Source organism: Mus caroli, unplaced genomic scaffold (genome assembly GCF_900094665.2).
Source record: "Mus caroli unplaced genomic scaffold, CAROLI_EIJ_v1.1 scaffold_17372_1, whole genome shotgun sequence".
NCBI lineage: Eukaryota > Metazoa > Chordata > Mammalia > Rodentia > Muridae > Mus > Mus caroli.
The window spans coordinates 2,633-21,226 of record NW_018389561.1 but is presented as its reverse complement, the minus strand read 5'-3'; the positions used below and the strand labels follow the sequence as shown (position 1 = coordinate 21,226).

Sequence of the window (18,594 nt, the reverse complement as noted above, 5' to 3'; positions counted from 1 at the left end):
TTCATAATAGCCAGAAGCTGTAAACAACCCAGATGTCCCACAACAGAAAAATAGATACAGAAAATATGGTTCATTTACACAATAGAATGATATTCAGCTATTCATAACTAGGATATCATGAATTTTCAGGCAAATTGGTGAAACTAGAAAAAATCATCTTGACTAAGGTAACCTAGACACAAAAGGACATTAATGGTATATACTCACTGATAAGTGGCTATTAGCCCAAATGTACAGAGTACCCAAGATACACCCCACAGATCCTAAGAAGTTAAACATTATGGAAGGTCCAAATGAGGATGCTTCAATCCTACTTATAATGTAAAAGAACATAATCTTGGGATGTAGAAGATGGGCATTACCTGTGTGGGAGAGGAGAAAGGAAGGGAAATAGGGGTGGGGGCAGGATCAGGTATGGGGTGGAACACATAGGGCCAGGAAAATAAATGGAACCCTGAAGGTGCCAGGGACAGAGGATCAGGGCAACCTCCTTAAAGTCCCAGAAGCCCAGGATGGGGGAGACTCCCAGGTCTCGATGTCAGTGACCTTAAGCAAAAGTGCTCTGGGAGGGGAGCACTGGGAAAGGATAACATTTGGGATTTAAATAAAATAAATTTTAAAGATTTTAAAATTACTTCAGTTGATTTTAACTAATGTACAATAACTAAATTACATTGTCAAAGAAACATTAGGAAAAATGATGCCCTACCTCGGCACTTTGGTTTTTCTGTCCATATCCCATTTTCACACATCACTTCCACTTGCCCAAATAGTTCCAACGGTTTATTACATTCATAACGTACTCTGTCACCAGGTAGATATTTATCCTTGGTCCTTGTTACAATATTAGCATTTGGCACATGTGGTGGATCCACACAGGAATTATCTAAAGAACAAAATAAAGTACCACTACCTATTTGCTTGTCTTGAGTATCCAATTATTGCATAAGATTCCAAATATATTTATGACTTGGTGAGTGGATAAAGAAAATTTGCTACATTTATTTGCACACAAAAAATGAAATCATGAATGTCACAGGTAAATGTAGGGAAATAGACAAAAATTGATCCTGAGTGAGGTAACTCAAAACAAGGAAGGCACACATGTATATATTTGCTTATACGTAGATATTAGCTGTAAAGTCAGGAAAGCAAAGTTACATTCCATAGAAAAACAGAGGTTAGGTATAGCATAATGAACTGGGGCTAAGGTATTAGGTAAAATAGAGTAGATAGTTATGGATGGCAGGAAGGGGAGAGAAAAGACAGAATAGAGGAACAACAAAAGTTTCATTTGAGGGATATTATAAAAATTAATATAATACAAGCTTCTTAAAATACATATATATACATATATATGTATATACATACATATATATACTCTTTATATGTATATGTGTATTTATACGTATATATCTATATATGTGTGTACATATATGTGGAATATATGTATATTTATATGTATATATATGTGTGTCCATGTGTATGTATGTATATGTATATATATATGTATATATATGTATATATTCCATATATATATGGAATCTAAATGTAATCAACAAAAATGTGAGGATACAGGGCTCCAGTGGACATTTCATGTCACCAATGAAGCTCTTAATGCTGGGATTAGGTTACATCTAATTAAATGAGTGCGAGAGGGGTCACATGGAACTCCAAAAGAACATAGGCTGTTGACAAGACTATAGATTGTACTCTACAACCTGAAGGCAAGGCTATATCGTGAAAGACAACATCTATGCATCTCACTGAACATAGGAAAATTACACTTGTGCCTACATAGGACCTTCACACCTGAAGGCAACCATCTTTGGTATAGGAAGGTATTTTGCATGCTGTCATATATATGATAGCTTTCAGGTTAGTATTTTTACGGAGTTCCTGAGTATATAAAGTGGGGCTTTGTGTCTATTTAGTTTCTTATGCCTTTTCTTCTGTTGTTTTCTCTAAAATGACTTGTTTTGTCATCTCCCAGTGTGTTTGTTTCCATTTTATTATTATTACTCCTTAGAAAACTATTTCCTTTCTCCTGAAATACTGAAAGTGTATATATTAGATGAGACAGGAGGTGGAAAGAAACTGGAACAAGTGGAGGGAAGAGAAAACATAATCAGAAATCATTGTATGAGAAAAAAATCTATTTGCAATGTTAGAGAAAAAAAGAACATTGTTTTAAGAATACCATAGTCGTAAGAAAATGACAAACACATAAAATATCCTAATATCATAACAAACTTGATAAAATGAGATGTAAGCAAGATCAATTGAAAGATAACTATAGAAAAATGTATCAAAAATATTTAGAGACTAAAGCACAGTCCAAACTGAATCATACACAGATCCCCGAAAAGACATTGAGGGAGGCTGACGGTCTCATCTCTAGATGTTTTCCTATTGAGGATGTCTAGCATACACTCCTCAGTGTTAATTTACATTTTCAAAACTTGATCCAAAGATAGTGATGCTGATGATTTTGAAATTAAACTCTGAACACCATCATGCTACCAACTTAACCATTGGGTTTTCAATTAAATGCTTTTATTATTTTTAATATAAACCAACTTGGTCACCCTTTAAAACTAATACCTGTATCCTTTTCAATTATGTCATCCTCAGACACTAAAATAAATACATGTTAAAAGCCCATCCAAATACCTTTGCATACTGGCTGTCCAATCCACCGGCTATTAACACATGTCACAGTGTCTGAGCCATTCATTTGATAAGGAGATTGACATTTGAATGTCACTTGTTCTCCTGTCCTATATGATTTTTTGTTCTTCCCTGCTATTATGGCATTTTCAATTGTGGGTAAAAAGTCACAATCCGTTTCTGGAAAAAAAAAGTTTGAACATATATGTTTTCAGAAAGTTGCAGAATATAAAATATATGGATCAATAGGTAGCTTCATAGAGAAAAATATAGTAGTAGTTTTCCTATTTTGACTTAGTTATATTGAATTCTTCCATATTTATGAAAATGAATAAGGTAGATATAGAATGCTGATGATCAGAATTCTTGAAATTTTTACATTCAATTTTATCTCATGTTTTTCATGCTTATAGAGTATTTCTACTTTTTGTTTTATCAAGTGTAAATTACTCATGATTATTATTTCAAAATTTAGAGCATATGTAATTGTAGTGGCATTGCTGCTAAAACTGTCATTGTAGTGATGACCCTGTTTAGAAATCTGAGGATTCTGATATCTCAGACTATATGGAACAAAAACAATTTAGTTAGGCTGAAAGATAAAACTATGTTTTTACCAGTACTATATTCGACTTCCAGCATCCAGAACTATGCAGCAAAACCTTCTTATATGCTAGAATTCAGGCTTCATTTCTTAAATGTACCACATAGAGATTGAATTAGATTATATGTTACAAAAAGAATGAAAATAAAACTATACTTATGCATTTTGGTGGGTCAGACCACTTTCCTCCTTCACATTTAATAAATGCTGGTCCATCAATTCCAAAGCCTGTAGAACAATGATATGTAACCTCTTCCCCATGTTGGTAACTCTCTAGCTCAAGAGAAACAGTACCACGAGGAATTGAAGGTGGAGGTCCACAAGGAAGTCCTGAAAAAGACACAAATGAGAGTAACATAGTTAAAGCATTCCTCATTGCACTAATACAGAAATTCACTTGTTTGTATTTGTTCTGTATATAACTGTACTAAAAGGAAATGTTAACAAGCAAGATGTGCCATCATAAAAAAGGTGGGAAATGCTTCCTAATACCACATTCTGTTGTCTTGCATCTGTTAAACAACAAAGTAATAGTTATAAAGAATTAATAATCTCAGAAAATACCATATATTGTGGAATGGGTGGGAGGATCATATTCTGAGAAAAAACATTTTGGACTTTAATACTTGGAGGCAAATCAAAAAAATACAAGAGTAGATGAAGTCTATAGACTTTATACTATATCTAAAAATAGAAATGCGAAAGTGAAACTAGATTTCAATAGAGTACAATCAACTAAAGCAGCATATATTGAATTATGCAAGTACAAATTTATGGTTAAAATATATAAAAGTGTATATGTTCTGATCTAAATCATTCTGTCTCCTGGTTTGGTTGAGAGTAGACTACTAGTAATGACTTGTTTAAAACTACTATTGTGTTTTCATGTCACTCTCACCAACACAGCGAGGTGGAGTGCTCCATTTTCCCATGTAGCAGGTTACCCCATTTTCTTCAGGGATCCTGAAACCATCATCACAGACATAGCTGAATGTAGTTCCATGTTCATGACTGCTGGACTCAATGGAATCTCTCCTTTCTTCTGAAGTTCTGGGTAATTTAATAGATCCATGTTCTATTGTAGGGGGCTGGGAACATGGAATTTTTTCTACATGAAGAAATAGTCAAGTAAAAATAAAAAACTTACATTAGAAAATAAAAACACAGTATTTTAATTATGTGTCCAGAATATTTATAGTATGGCCTTGTTTTTCAGTACCCATCCCATCATCTGAGTTCTTTTGGTATAAAGTAAGTTATAGCTACTGACCAATGCAGCGAGGTAATGACTGCCACCTTCCATCTTTGCACACCATTTCTTCTGAGTCCTGAGTTAGGTAATTGTCTTGGCAAAGAACAGATAATTTTTCTCCATCCAAGTATTTCACAGTGGTTTCAATCACTCGGGTATTTGGAATCTGTGGTGGAGGAGGGCAGGATGTTTTCCCTTTTCATAGAAAACATTAAAAAATCATAGTTCTTTACTAAAGACAGTATCTTACATTATGAAGTAATAATTTTTGTTAAATAGTAAATTAGTTATGGCAATGTAAAAATTATACATTTCATTTGCATAACAATTTAATGTAGTGATTTTTTGTTCTCCTTTGAACTTTTTCTCATTCATTTTGAATGCAGTTTATATTATTTTTATAAAACTTGCTTCAATTATTTCTAGCCTTTAATATATCTTAACTGAATTATACACTTAAATATATTACATTAAGTGTAAGCTAACACGAATATTTCTCCAGAGCTGTCTATGGATATTTGTGATCTAAGATGTTGGATTACTTTAAAAATCTTCATGAAATATTTTACAAATAAAAGTTGATTAGTGAAAGGTGTACTTGAATTTACTTATTATACTAATGACTTTTCTCATCGCTGTGATAAAATACCTGAAAAGAGAAGCTTACGAAGGAAGGAGGAGGAAGTAAGGAGAAAGAATAGGAAAGAAGAGAAATAAAGAAAGGAGGAAGAAAATGATGGAAAGAAGAAACAAAGGAAGGAAGGAAAGAAGGGAAGATGGAAGGAAGGAAGCAGGAAGAGTTTAGGTTAGCCCATCATGTAGGAAAACAATGGCATCAGAAATGTGAAGCTGCTACTAAGATTGAATCTATAGTCAGGATACAGAGTCACCTTTCCCTTTGTATTATGTCAGGAATCCTGCCCATAAAATGGTGCCACCTACACTTATAGTGGATCGTTCCCCCTCAGTTAACCTAATCTAGAATCGTCCTTACAGACATGCTCAGAAGTGGTTTTTGTAGGAAATTATCGACTCATCAGGTAGAAAATATGTACTAGTCATCACAATTGATAATCAATTTAACGAAGATTCTTTGTCAATAAGAATATCGAGTATGATCAAAATTGGTTTGTATTATGTTATTCAACGTTTCAACTACCCTGAACATTCTATTTAACCTGAACTAGCTAGAGATGTGAAAACCGATGGTTCACAACCAGAATAATATAGTGCTGGTATTTACACCCTTCTGGCAAGTTTTCACTAAATCATTATGAAATCCAGACACCTCAGATTCATCTCTCAGATTCAAAACATGAAAGGGTACTTTCTTAATGGTTACTAATAATTTCATTCTTTTTTTATATTTCTGCTTAAGTAGAGAGGAATTATTAGAAATAAATCAACACTGTGTAGTGAATACCTTTCTCCACCTTCTTTGAACAACTAGCTAGCCATGCAGGAAAGAAAACCAATTACTGACTTAATAGTATAATCAAAATACTAACAAATGATAAAATAACAGAGACAACATGTGTATTCCATAACATGCATGTAGTAGGTTTAATTTCGTAATGGCATGAAAATACTTTCTGTGAAATTTAGTCTTTGAAAAATATTTAAAATATCAAATGAAGCAGGGCTTCCCTAACAACAGTGATAATACAAATAGGGAAGCAGAAATAGTAGTAGAATGACTGACTCTGATGCCTACTGACATGGACTGGAAGGTGTCAAATAAACCGGAATTTTCCAGGTAAACTGACTGTTAGAAGAGTTAACTAAATTGTTAGGTTGACAGAGCACACAATCATACTGAATGACATGATGATTTAGCATAGGCATAGGAATGGCATAGCACATTTGTTGTGGTTCAAGTATCATATGTAGTGGAACTCTAAGAATAAGGAACCATTATGACACATAGGTAAAGCCATGTTGATTATGTTTGTTTGTGTGTTTTACAATTCAGGTCACTGACAAACATGAGACTGTAATTAAAAACTATTTTTTTTCAGAAAATATGTTAGAAGATAATATCTTCATATAGGGCAGGGTACCTGAACTCATGAAATCTCAAATGTGTGGTCACCTAACAAGATATGCATATTGACAATACCAACTATAATATTAATATGGATAGGGAAAATGCTATATAGCCATTCTCCTAAGTGAAGAGCTACAGGAAATTAATGGAGGTCTACACTGGAATAATCAGTCTTCTCTCTGGATGAGAGAGACAACTAATAAGTTATCCAATCCTATGAACTTAGTCCTGAGCTCATACCCATAGAAGAAACACTTAATGGACTCATCAGGTTTAATTTACATATACAAGTTTTATATATATCAAGAAGAGGTCATAAAATGGATATTAAATTGGAGGGACACAAGAGGAGTTGAGTTGGAGAGAGAAAAGGGAGAGGTAAAATAATATGAATAGGATTTCACACATAATATTCTAGGAAAATTTTATTAAGGAAATAAAGACACTACTACTATAGTTGAAAATGCGAGGACACTCATGAGAAGACAATGCCAATAAGCACTTACTTGTACAGTTTGGTTCAGGATCCCATTTTCCATTGATACAGATTGAGCGTTCATAGTCCTGCTTGTCTCTACATTTGTAATACATGATGGAGTTATGCTTAAATTCATTTCTTTTTGGTTTAATTGCTTCTATGTCAGTTGACTTCAGCACTCTACACTTCTCCAGTTGGTCTGTTGCTACATGAAAATATTTCCATGAAAATAAAAACACGAAATGAGTGAGTGAGCTACTACATTAAAATATATATGCAGTAAATGTATTATGAAACTATGTCTTAGTACACTAAATTCTGCCAACCAAAATGCTGAGATTCACCGTGCAGAAGTGACCTATGTGTGGGAATGGGATATCATGTCCACTTTTTTATGTCTCAGCAAAAAGTTGTGTCATGAAGGGACTTGGGTACTAGGCAACTACAAAAGCATAAAAGAAATCACTGTCTCAGATGCTGTACATAAGATATGATTATGACACGATCAGCTCAGGTCATAGCCTTAAAAGCTGTGAAAATGTTCAAATTCATTACTCTCCCATTTTTTCATAATGTTAAATTTTTCAAAATTAAAAAAAAAGTGGGGATAGGATGTAGAAATTTTCTACTTCACATTTCCTTTTTTTGATAAATGTGATACAAGAAAAGAACATTTAAGTTACACTATGTAGAATACAAATAATTCAAAAAAATTTTTTGAGATAATTGGTATAAGAAAATAGATGCTTTTAGTCACCATCTGTCTCCTTTATATTCCCTTCATTTGAGTCTATAATAAATACTTTCATATTCTAGACTATTCTATAAAACAGAAATATTAAGTTATAGTAATAAATTTTTCTAGTTGTGTTATGAGTTAAGTAAGTACTATATATTTGGGCTTTTAGTATATTATGTATTTTAATTATTTGGTGTAAATGAGAGTCAACTTTGAATTTAACATTTTACTACAGGCCCTGGATAACATTTGTTAATAATTTGAAATCTAGAGTGAAATGTACATAGTGCAAATGAAAGTAAATAATTAGAAAAAATTGTATAACATTTAAATGTTGACAAGAGTGCTGCGAGAACTAACCATCCCTAAGAATTAGCCCCTTCCTAAAAATTGGTCCACCAAAGAGAGATACTGATGTTCTACGAAGGAAAAATAAAGTCAAAGGGGCATGGTGACTATGTGGTTGATTTGCTTCTGAGTCTATGAGTCATCAAGAGAAAGCTAAGGATATGCAAAAAGGTAATGTATACTGTCAAGGTAAAAATATTTGAATCATAACATTAAGTTTGTAGTCCAGCAAGACATAACTGGAGAAAGTCATGTTAAGGTGGCTACAGGCAGATTAAGCAAACTAAACCTCTGATATCTGAACGAATAATAAAGTAGAATAGAGTATAGAAAAATAAGTATAGAATAATATAAAAAATTATTTTATATGATATTATTTCTGATTTTCTCCATATGAAATTAGCTGTTAAACAGTTTGAAAGCAATGATGAAGATGACTTTGACAAAAATGTGTTTGTTGAGCAAAAATTTATTAGGATTAATATGCAGTAGAGGTATTTGTTTACATGACAAATTAGTACGAAGTTTGGGTGTCTGGGCATGGATCACAGGTCATTAAATAACACAAGTATAGGTACTCTATACAAAGGTGCTCCGTGTTTCCCTGGCATTAACAATTACCCAAAACTCCAATAAATATTAAAAACTGGATACCAGGGACCATGCTTAAAAAGTGACCAAGATCATGCTAAGAAAACCTTCCATTTCAGAGAAAATAGAATGTAGACAGCAAGATGATTTCAGCTACTCATTAAGATTGAATCACCAAAAGAACACAGTGAATCAGTGCAGAATGATAAGTGGGACAAGGTTTCCCATCCAATCCCTGATATCTACAGCTGCTAGCAGGGCAGATGGTCCCAGCTCCAGTACATTGACTTTAGAATGCAGCCCATAAAATAAATACAAGAATTAGAGCTGTGCTTAGGGAGGAAAGTCTGTGATGGAAGTAGAAAATGGGTGATTAGCTGACTTTATTTCTTAGCTTTCGAAGAGGAGAGTCTCATACAATAAAGGCAATGATATTTTTGTGCCATAGTCATATCTACTTGGGTGTTAATATTCACATTTCAGTCACATGAAAATTCATTATTAACAACTAGACTTATATTAGGGTAATGAACAAAATTTTATAGGCTATATTAATGATTTCTGTAAAAATACATCAAATTATAGACAATGAAAGTTTGGATTCATATTATGTAAGACTAGATATTTCCAAAAAGATCACTAACTTCAACAGTATACAATAGTAAATATTTATACAATACAAATATTAAACTTTATAAAGTATCCATTTTATGCACACATACTTACCAACACATTTAGGAAGCTGGGTCCACTTTCCACTAAGGCAAGAAACTGACCCAAGTCCAATCATTGTGAAGGTTTCTGTACACGTGAACTCCACTGAATCTCCATGGTGGTAGGGAGGGACAGAAAACTTGGCAGAGCCATGTTCAAGTTCAGGAATGTCTCCACATGTTCTCTCCTCCTCTGTAGATGTTTCACNAAAATGTACTTATGATCAATGCACCACTTCAAATACAAAATATCTTTGAAGTATTAACGTTTGTACTTACCAACACATACAGGCAAGGTNGTCCACTTCCCGTCAACACACTGGATTTTATTGGGTCCCTTCAGTAGGAATCTAGGTTTGCAATCATATTCCACCACCTCACCATGGCTGTATTCAAGTCTTTTTGTTCCATTAATTTCCCCATTAGGAATTTCAGGAGGTTGTGCACATGATGCTACTTGACCTGCTGCAGAAATAGTGTGTAAATATAAGTGAAATGTCCATCTTACAGCCTAAAATTTTAGTAAATGGAGATATTTTTAAAAATGTATTCATCATATTACTTTTTATAAGAGTTTTCTAAGTAAATGGTATTTACACTAGATTTACATTTCACAGCTGTAATACATTTGTTGAAATATTATTCCAAATGTATTGAAGGTGGAAGAATTATTGGTAAACCTGACAGCTTGAAGATACATGAAAATCACTTGGTAATTGTTGTGTTGATTATAATAATTTTCACATTGACTGGTACTATTTTATCATACAGTTATCACACTATGAAAAATATCAGCACTGTACCTTTTATCTATTTTAATTTGTTTAAAACATGGAATGAATTAATTGAAATCTGCTTTTAGATGTTTGGACATACTCTATGCAATATTAGAGAAGGCCTATGCTATAAAAACACCAGCACCAATGGTAATGCAGACAAAAAGAAAGAAATCTCTTCAGTCTCAGCCATCATGTGTGCATGCGTAACATATTGATAACACATTTAAAGGAGCAAGTTAGCTTGGTATTAACCTCATAAATATGTGGTTGTGTATTGGTCACATAAAACATCTCCTTCATGGATGTCAATTTCCCTGAAGATTTTAATATTATAGACATACTGGATAAATGGGGAACATTAAAAGAAGAAAAATAAACTTCTGATCCTAATTGATCAAATATGAAACACATACTGACCTTTACATATAGGGAAACTAGGAGACCATCCAAAGTGGTAGCATTGCACTGAATCTGGTCCAACTCTGTGTCCTGAACGGCAGGAGAATTCCAACAAATCTCCAACTCTGTATTTTCCTTTTCTGGGAGAAACGACCAGTTTTGGGTCTAGAGTGGGAACGCTGCATTCTCTTTCTTGAAAAGTAAGATAATTAGAATATACAATTAATCACTGATAAGTAGGTTTATCTATCTCACGTTCGTTCACGGGGAAGTTTCAGTAACCCTTTTCCGTTGCATACTAGCACTAATATAGCCGCTAAATCAATATGCTATTCTCTGAGAATTATAAGAAATATAATAATATATTATAAGTAATATATTAATGTCAAAACTGATTTAAAAATCAATGTATTTTTACTGGATCTGATTTGCTGCACATAAATATTAATATGAAAGTAATAACTTTCCTATTCTTACAACATAAAGTTGTTTCCCCCAGATTTGAAATTAGTGTCATACAATTACTAAGTGACATATTAAAATACTTTCAGTTTAGTATAATGGGAAAGTAAAACATATAAAATAATTTCTAATGTTTCTGAAGTCAGGAAAATGTAGTTAGTATATTTTGCAATTAAAAAAACCAGAAGAAACATGTACATAACCTTTACATTAAACAATTTGTTATACTTCTAGTTCTAATTGATAATTGTCAATTATTCAGATGCAAATTAAGAGTATAAAACATTTTCCAATATGATAAAGTTTCTTTCAATTTTTGAAATTGTTGAGTTTTACTCCAAGTAAGTAAATAAATAAATAATAATATAAAATAATAATAAATAATAATAAAATAATAATTTCTGCCTTAAAATCCCCCTTCTTCTAATGTATAAATTAAAAGTCACAATTTTTAATTAGGGTTATTCATAAAATATAACTGCTGAATTATCAAAACTGAAGGGATGGTAACAGGAGGAATCAAGTGGAGTAGAGTGAGAAAGTTTGGAAGAGATGACTAGAATTTGGGGCATTTCAGGGGCAAGATGGCACGTTAGTTCAATGGAACTCCAAAGAATCTTTGAGGGTATGTCTAGTAAAGACTCCTACTAGTGGGGTTTAAAGAACCTGAAGCAGCCATCTTCTGTAATCAGGCAAGATTTCCAGTAGAGGAATTGAGACACCAAACTAGTTATAAAATATTCAATCTACTATTTGTCCTTCCTGAAAGATATAACTACAGCATTTGTGGGAATGGCCAACAAATGGTTAGTACAGTTTAAGAGCCATGGAGTGAGAGAGAGCCATCTCTGACACAACCTTGAAGGCCAGCAACCAGAGGCTGCATAGCTTAAAATCCTAGATGCCCTACACCTGAGGAATGCATAAAAATGTGGTATATTTATAAAGTGATATATTACACAAGTTGTTAAAAAAATGTCATCATGAAACTTGCAGGCAAATGATGGAACTAGAAAAAAGAAACCATCCTGAGTGATGCAACCAGACCCGGAAAGACAAAAAATAATATGAACGCTTAAGTAGTTATTAAAGATTAGGTAAAGGATAATCATTCTACAGTCCATAGACCAAGTGAGGCTAAGTAAGAAGGTGGGTTAAGTAAGAAGGAGATCACCCTGGGAAGCAGCAATAGAATGAGTTTTGTGGGTGAACTGGGGACAGCAGGGAAATATGGTCCACAGAATCAACTAAGGAGGAATCATAGAGGCTACAGAGACTGGAGCTGCAATCAAAGAGCCTGCATGTGTCTGTGCTCCGTCCTCTGCATACATAGTGTTGTTTATCTTGGGCATTTTGTGGGACTCCTAACATTGGAACGGGGAATGTCTCTAATTCTTTTGCTTGCTTTTGAGACCATTATCCTACTTGATTGCTTCATCCAGCATTGAAATGAGGATTTGTGTCTAGTCTTATTGCATCTTGTTATGTCATGTTTGGTGGATATCAATGAGAAGCATGCACTTTTCTGAAGGGGAAGGGAGGAGAAACGAGTCTGGTGGAGAAGGGAAGGTGGGAACTGGGTGGAGTCAATGAAGGGAGGCTGAAGTTGGGGTATATTATAAGAGAGAAGAATAAGTAAAGATAAAATTAAACAAAAGTAAAGAAAACAAAAGAAAAGATGTTTGGGTTACTGGAATTCCTGTTGTAAGATATCTAACAGTTTGTTTTTTGCTTTTGTNAGACAGGGATGAAGTGGTCGTTTTACTAGTGTACAATGGTGAAGATGAACAATTGGGAGTAAAACACTTTCTTTGGTTCAGCTGTAGATTCCATAGATAATTGTAATGCACACCTTTTGGTATCCAACTTTATAAATGCTCCCTTTATCCCTTTTCTGTGCTGCTAGCAGTAAGAATATATTCATTTAATCTAAACTTGAATTGAGTCTAAGTGTGTGCTCTTTTCTAGTGGAAAGAATGAATGCCATAATATAACCAGATATTATTGTAGTTTTATTTGTTCTATCCTGTTTATGTATTTTTGCTTCTTTTATACAAAGTATTTAATAAGTATACCATAATACTCTGTTTTAATGTGAAAAACAATCATTCCTCAGTTACTGTGTTTATACAGAGTGTGTCAGTCCATCAATTATGTCTGTTATACCCGTGTGTGTGTGTGTGTGTGTGTGTGTGTGTGTGTGTAATGTAACACTATCTAATCATATCAGTTTGCATTGCCATCTCAGTCACTCCATTTCCTCTCCTCTAATTCACATTTCCTGTCTGGCCTGGAGACATTGAAAGTCCATGGGAATTTGTTGAGTAACAGTTTCTTTGAGATTTAAATACTCCATCCTTCAGGGAAGCTCCTTAAGCAGGGAGGTAAACAACTCAAAATAGCTTCAGGGAGTCCCTGAAACTGAGCAGATTCAGCAGGCTTCTCCCTACCAGAGTAAACCAGATAGATTGCTGAGAATCACTCAGACAAGCAAAGCTGCAAGGAAGGAGCTCAGACCACTCTACATGCAAAAAAGAAAAATGACATTATACCAACTTCCCAGAAAAAGCAGGATCCTACCCAGCACCTGGAAGGTGCTTAGTCAGCTGAGTCACTTGGAAAAAAAAACCAAAACATTCTTCAACCTATTGTGCTGCCTACCAGTTATATATTATGCTCATCTGTGTTTTTGTCAGCTGTCAGCCACAATGGGTAGGCTTTGGGGATTTAGCTCTCTATGAGTCATTTCTTCTCTTATAAGAAATCCCTCCTCCATATTTCTGAAAGCAACATTAATAAAATTCTGAAGAGGTGAAAGGCAGCAATAGTTATTCATTCTTGTACTCTACACTCTATTTTAAGCTCTTGTCCATGGAGAAGTCTGCTGTCCTTGGAGAAAACTGGTATGCTTGGAGTAATATGGTCCCCATTCTTGGACTCTGGGAAAGCATTCAAAGCAAACAAATATAGATATAACATCTATGGACAGCTTACATCAACAGGAAAAGATGGTCACAATAACAAGATAAGTTAAGAAAACATGAATCTTTCCCAAGACAAGCTGCCCCATTTTAAATGTGTGTTACTTCCCTGACAATATCAGTTTGAATGGTAACATTCCTTTANTCATTTACCCAATCATGTCATGCGAGGCTTGAATGCCACAGCATGCTATTTTTTCCCTATACAAACCCTTAGCCCTAGTTCTGAGTGTCACTCTCCTTCCTATTACATCAGGAAAGTTTGTGTCCCAAGCTAGAGCTTGAATAAAGACTTTCATGGGCTTGCATTGTGGTTTCTGGTGGGTTTGATTTTTTTTTTTTTTTTCATTTTGGGCACAACTAAAGGTTCAAGTTGGAATTTGGTGGTATTTGTACATTGGTCTGTCAAGAGCTCCTTATCTGGGGTAGGTAGATTTTTCATATTCCCTCTATGGGAAAAATTCTCATACATGAGAATGGTAAATAAATAATTTCATATTATATTTTACTTCATATTTGTCATGCTAGTACTGACCCTCAGGTAAAGTACTATCTCATGGAACTAATATCCCTTTACTTACCTTCTATTTTAGTATTGCATTGTAGAAAGTCCTGATTTCATAATCTTGAACTGCTTATAATCGGAGAGAAATTAATGATCACCATTTGTTTAATTTGATTTTTTAAATATGTAAATCACTTGTTACTATTTGTTTGTTTATGAGATGTCTTCATTTAGAGTAAAAGATCTGAACCCATTTCCAGATTTAAAACCTACCCAAACCTACCAATCCTTAAATCGGAAATCCCACCAATCTCTGAGCATGAATACCCACCAATCCCTGGATTTATCTTGAAATATCATTCCCCACCCTGGAAATGTTCATCCTCCTAAACTCACTCTATCTACCCTCACCCACCTGCCCCCAATCTTATATTTACCTGCCTCCTGCTCAGTTTCCTGCTGCATCTTGGCCAAGCAGAGGCAGCTACCTCCTTACTGTAAGCCCCTTGAGGTCAGACAAGTGACTGAGCTCCACCTTCAGACTACTATAATGGCTATTTTCCTTGAGATGCTAATGACTAAGTTCCTTCCTACAGGGGGGAAAATGACCTAAGATGAGCTCAAAATCTCACCAATCACTGAGCTTGTTCTGATACCTGGATAAAAAAAAATCCCACCAATCCCAAGGTGCCCTTGAAAGCATATGCACCCCCTAGGCCCCCAGAATATCCTATACAAATCAAACTCCTGCTAAGTCTTTGCTGCTTCACTCTGGAGCAGACACAGCTTTCTCATGTCTTTTTAAATAAAGCTCTTGTGTGAGGTTTGCTATTTTTGGTGTGACTTTGTACTTTTCCTTGGCTCCTTGCTGCCAGTGTACCTTCCCCTTCAGTGCTGTCACACCTCCAATGGGCTGCAGCAACATCATTGGGGAAGCATTTCCCTTCAGAGCTGTAACACAATTCCTATATAACCCAGACTGGTCTGTATTTCAAGAATGTCCTTCTTCTACCTCCCAAGACATCTTGACAGGGGTAGGTATCCACATTTGAGTGGACCTTCGAATCTGCAAATCAAATTTCGCAGTATCTGCTACTAGTTTTTTAAAAAAAATTTTTTTTTTCAATTTTATTATCGTTTATCCTCTGCCCTCATACTGTTCAAGGTTTCCTTTTTATTTCTTTTTTTCTTTTCTTTTTAAAGATTTACTTACTTTACGTATGAGTGCTCTATATGTATGGACACCTGCATACTAGAAAAGGGCATAAAAACTCTTTACAGTTTATTGAGAGCCACCATGTATTTGCTGGGAATTGAATTCAGAAACTCTAGAAGAACAACCCATGATGTTAACCACTGAAACATCTCTCCAGCCCTCAAGTTTTCATGACCTAATTTCATACTTCAATTCATAATTTTGATACTGGAGACCTAGCCTACATAAGTAAGAGCTTGAATAGTAAAAGAATTGTCTTCTAATAAGAGATACATGATATACCCAGGCTACACAAAGGATTCATTAATTTAATGAAATTTTTGGTTTGTTTGCTTTTGGAAATGGAACTTAGTATGTAGTCCAATATACCCTCAAAATTAAAATTTCTTGATCCTGTGTCTTAATTGCTAGAATCATAATGGTATCATATACAACTGATAAATATACTATTTTAAAAAGAGATTATCAGGCCAGAATGATGGCTCAATCAGAGAGAGTGCTTGTCTCTAAGCCTGGAGTCCTGAGTTCAATCCCTCAGACCCATATGATGAAAAGAGAGAGCTGACTCCCACAGCTTCTCTGACACCTACATGTGTATTGCAGTATACACACCTCCATAAACACACACATGTATGCATGTACACACACAGGATAAATAAGTGAATGTAATGAAATAATAAATGCAAATATCAACATCAATGGCTTTCAAAACAGTCCTTTTTCATTGGTTACATGAAATCATAAGGAAGATTCTAGGAATTTCTATTTTTAGCACATAAATTCATTATTTTCTTTAAAAAAATATTCCAGAGAAAATAGCACTCACCATAACATGAGGGCGTATCAGACCATCCATAATAAGTACACGTTATAGAGCCTTTGGTATGTTTATATTCATTTTCATATCCAACGAGACATTCATAGTCTAATTTGTCATTGAGCTTAAACCATGTACTGTTATTCTTAGTTACAGAATTCTCAAATACAGGCATATCACAAGACTCTAATGAAAAATAAAAGAGATTTTATTTCAGATATGTCAATAGTCATTATGAGTAATTAGCATGAGAACAAAAGTCTTAATAGATTAATATATGATAACAAATTAAATACACTATTGAAGAACCTAAGGAGACCAACAACAATTTACTTCCTTGAAAGTTATTAAAATGGAAGATACAATTCTATATAGCATTGATATTCTTAAACATTTATAAAATATTATTTTAGAAGTAGTTTCTTAGCTTAATTTTTCATATACTTCTTGCTCACTCCAAAAGAATAGACAAGTGAAAATGTGTATTTTTAGGCGAATATGATAGCATTTTGTGAATTAACATCCTACATTTAGTAATTAAAATGATTCATAAAATAAGGAAGTAGATTAGCTGAACTTAAAACTGGAATTATACCAAGAGTTTAATTTTTAACAGTAAAAAAATCCAATAAATATTTGTCAGTTACAATTTAATGTAGATGAATATTACATGGGTATAATTTTAATTGCCATTTCTTTAATTAGATCTTGTAAAATTACAGTGGATTAAAATATTAGATATTTTAAAATTTGTGAATATCTTAAATCACCTTATTATTTATGTTGAATATTTTTTTGAAAAAGAGCACTGGGTATTTTTCTAATAAATAAGATTAGATNAACTAATTGTTGATCCTAGAAAATCTTTATTAACTTTTTGTCCTAAAACAAGGGATTGTTTCCAAACACCAAAATTTGCTGGTACCGGGAAGCATTTCTTTCTTTCCAATATCAAAATATTTAAAAAGATCTTCTAAGAGGGATATATTCTGACACGGACCTTAACTCACAGTGTCAAATACATATTATAAGGTCATCACTCTTTCAGGGAGTTGCAGCTCTTCAAAGACTTCTTCACTAGATTTAAAACTATAGGATATTTTAAAGCATTGAAAAGGCAAATGAACGGATACTCTACAATGCAGGAACAAGTCAAAATAGAAAAAAAATGGTGTGTATTTTTTCTTGAAATTTACAAATGAAAAATAAGAGCATATAAAAGGAGAATAAAATTAAAATGCTATCCATCATCAGTATAACTGCAACAATAAAATAAAATACTCACTAATGCATAAGGGTTGAGGTGACCATCCATTTTGAAGGCAAGTTATTGATCCTGATGCTTCTCCAGTATTTGTCACATATCCCTGCTTGCATCTATAGGATGTTTCTCTATTTAGAGGATATGTACGAAAAGATTCAGAAAAAAACCCATTCTCAATTTCTATATCTGATACTGAACATGTCTCTGAAAGGGTAAAAAGTAAGGGAAAAATTTGTGTATGCACAGCAGCTTAAGGATTTACAATATTAAAAAATACAAAAGCAGCCATTAGTCATTTATACGTGAAAACCCGAAATAATCAAAATCATTCACATTACTAGGCCACAAAAAATAAAAATGAACAACAACAAACCTTATAGGTTTTAAGATAAATCATCATAGTCATCTGAGATTCTGAACACTCAAGTTTTACCAAAAAAGTTTGCCAAACAAATCTAAATAATTTCAAATGGAAATCAATCAAACTCAGTATTCCTATTCTGCAGTTTTCCAATCTCAAGCACTAGTAGTAAGTTTTCCCAGAGTGCTGCTACATTATTCAAGGGATTGTGGTGGATATGAATGAAAATACATACATTTGTGTCACCAATTTATTCCCCCAACAACAACAAAAAAAATTTCCAGACACTCATTTGGTAATGTTCACCCATTATATGCAAGTATCAATAAGAAAGCCACATACAAAAATCTATGTAATGACCACAAAAA

The 18,594-nt window shown here is 33.8% G+C and overlaps 1 protein-coding gene across 1 annotated transcript; it reads right to left on the bottom strand.

Annotated features, from left to right (window-relative positions):
- Window positions 1-662: 662 nt before the first annotated feature.
- Window positions 663-18,114, bottom strand: LOC110288164 (complement factor H; the record flags this gene model as incomplete). The annotated part of the gene is made up of 11 exons (XM_021154591.2): window positions 663-886; window positions 2,674-2,850; window positions 3,431-3,604; window positions 4,173-4,382; window positions 4,545-4,721; window positions 7,080-7,256; window positions 9,456-9,635; window positions 9,722-9,904; window positions 10,639-10,812; window positions 16,611-16,787; window positions 17,887-18,114. Coding segments are annotated over 11 exons (2,066 nt in total), but the record flags the coding sequence as incomplete, so codon positions are not given.
- Between the last annotated feature and the right edge of the window lie 480 nt (window positions 18,115-18,594).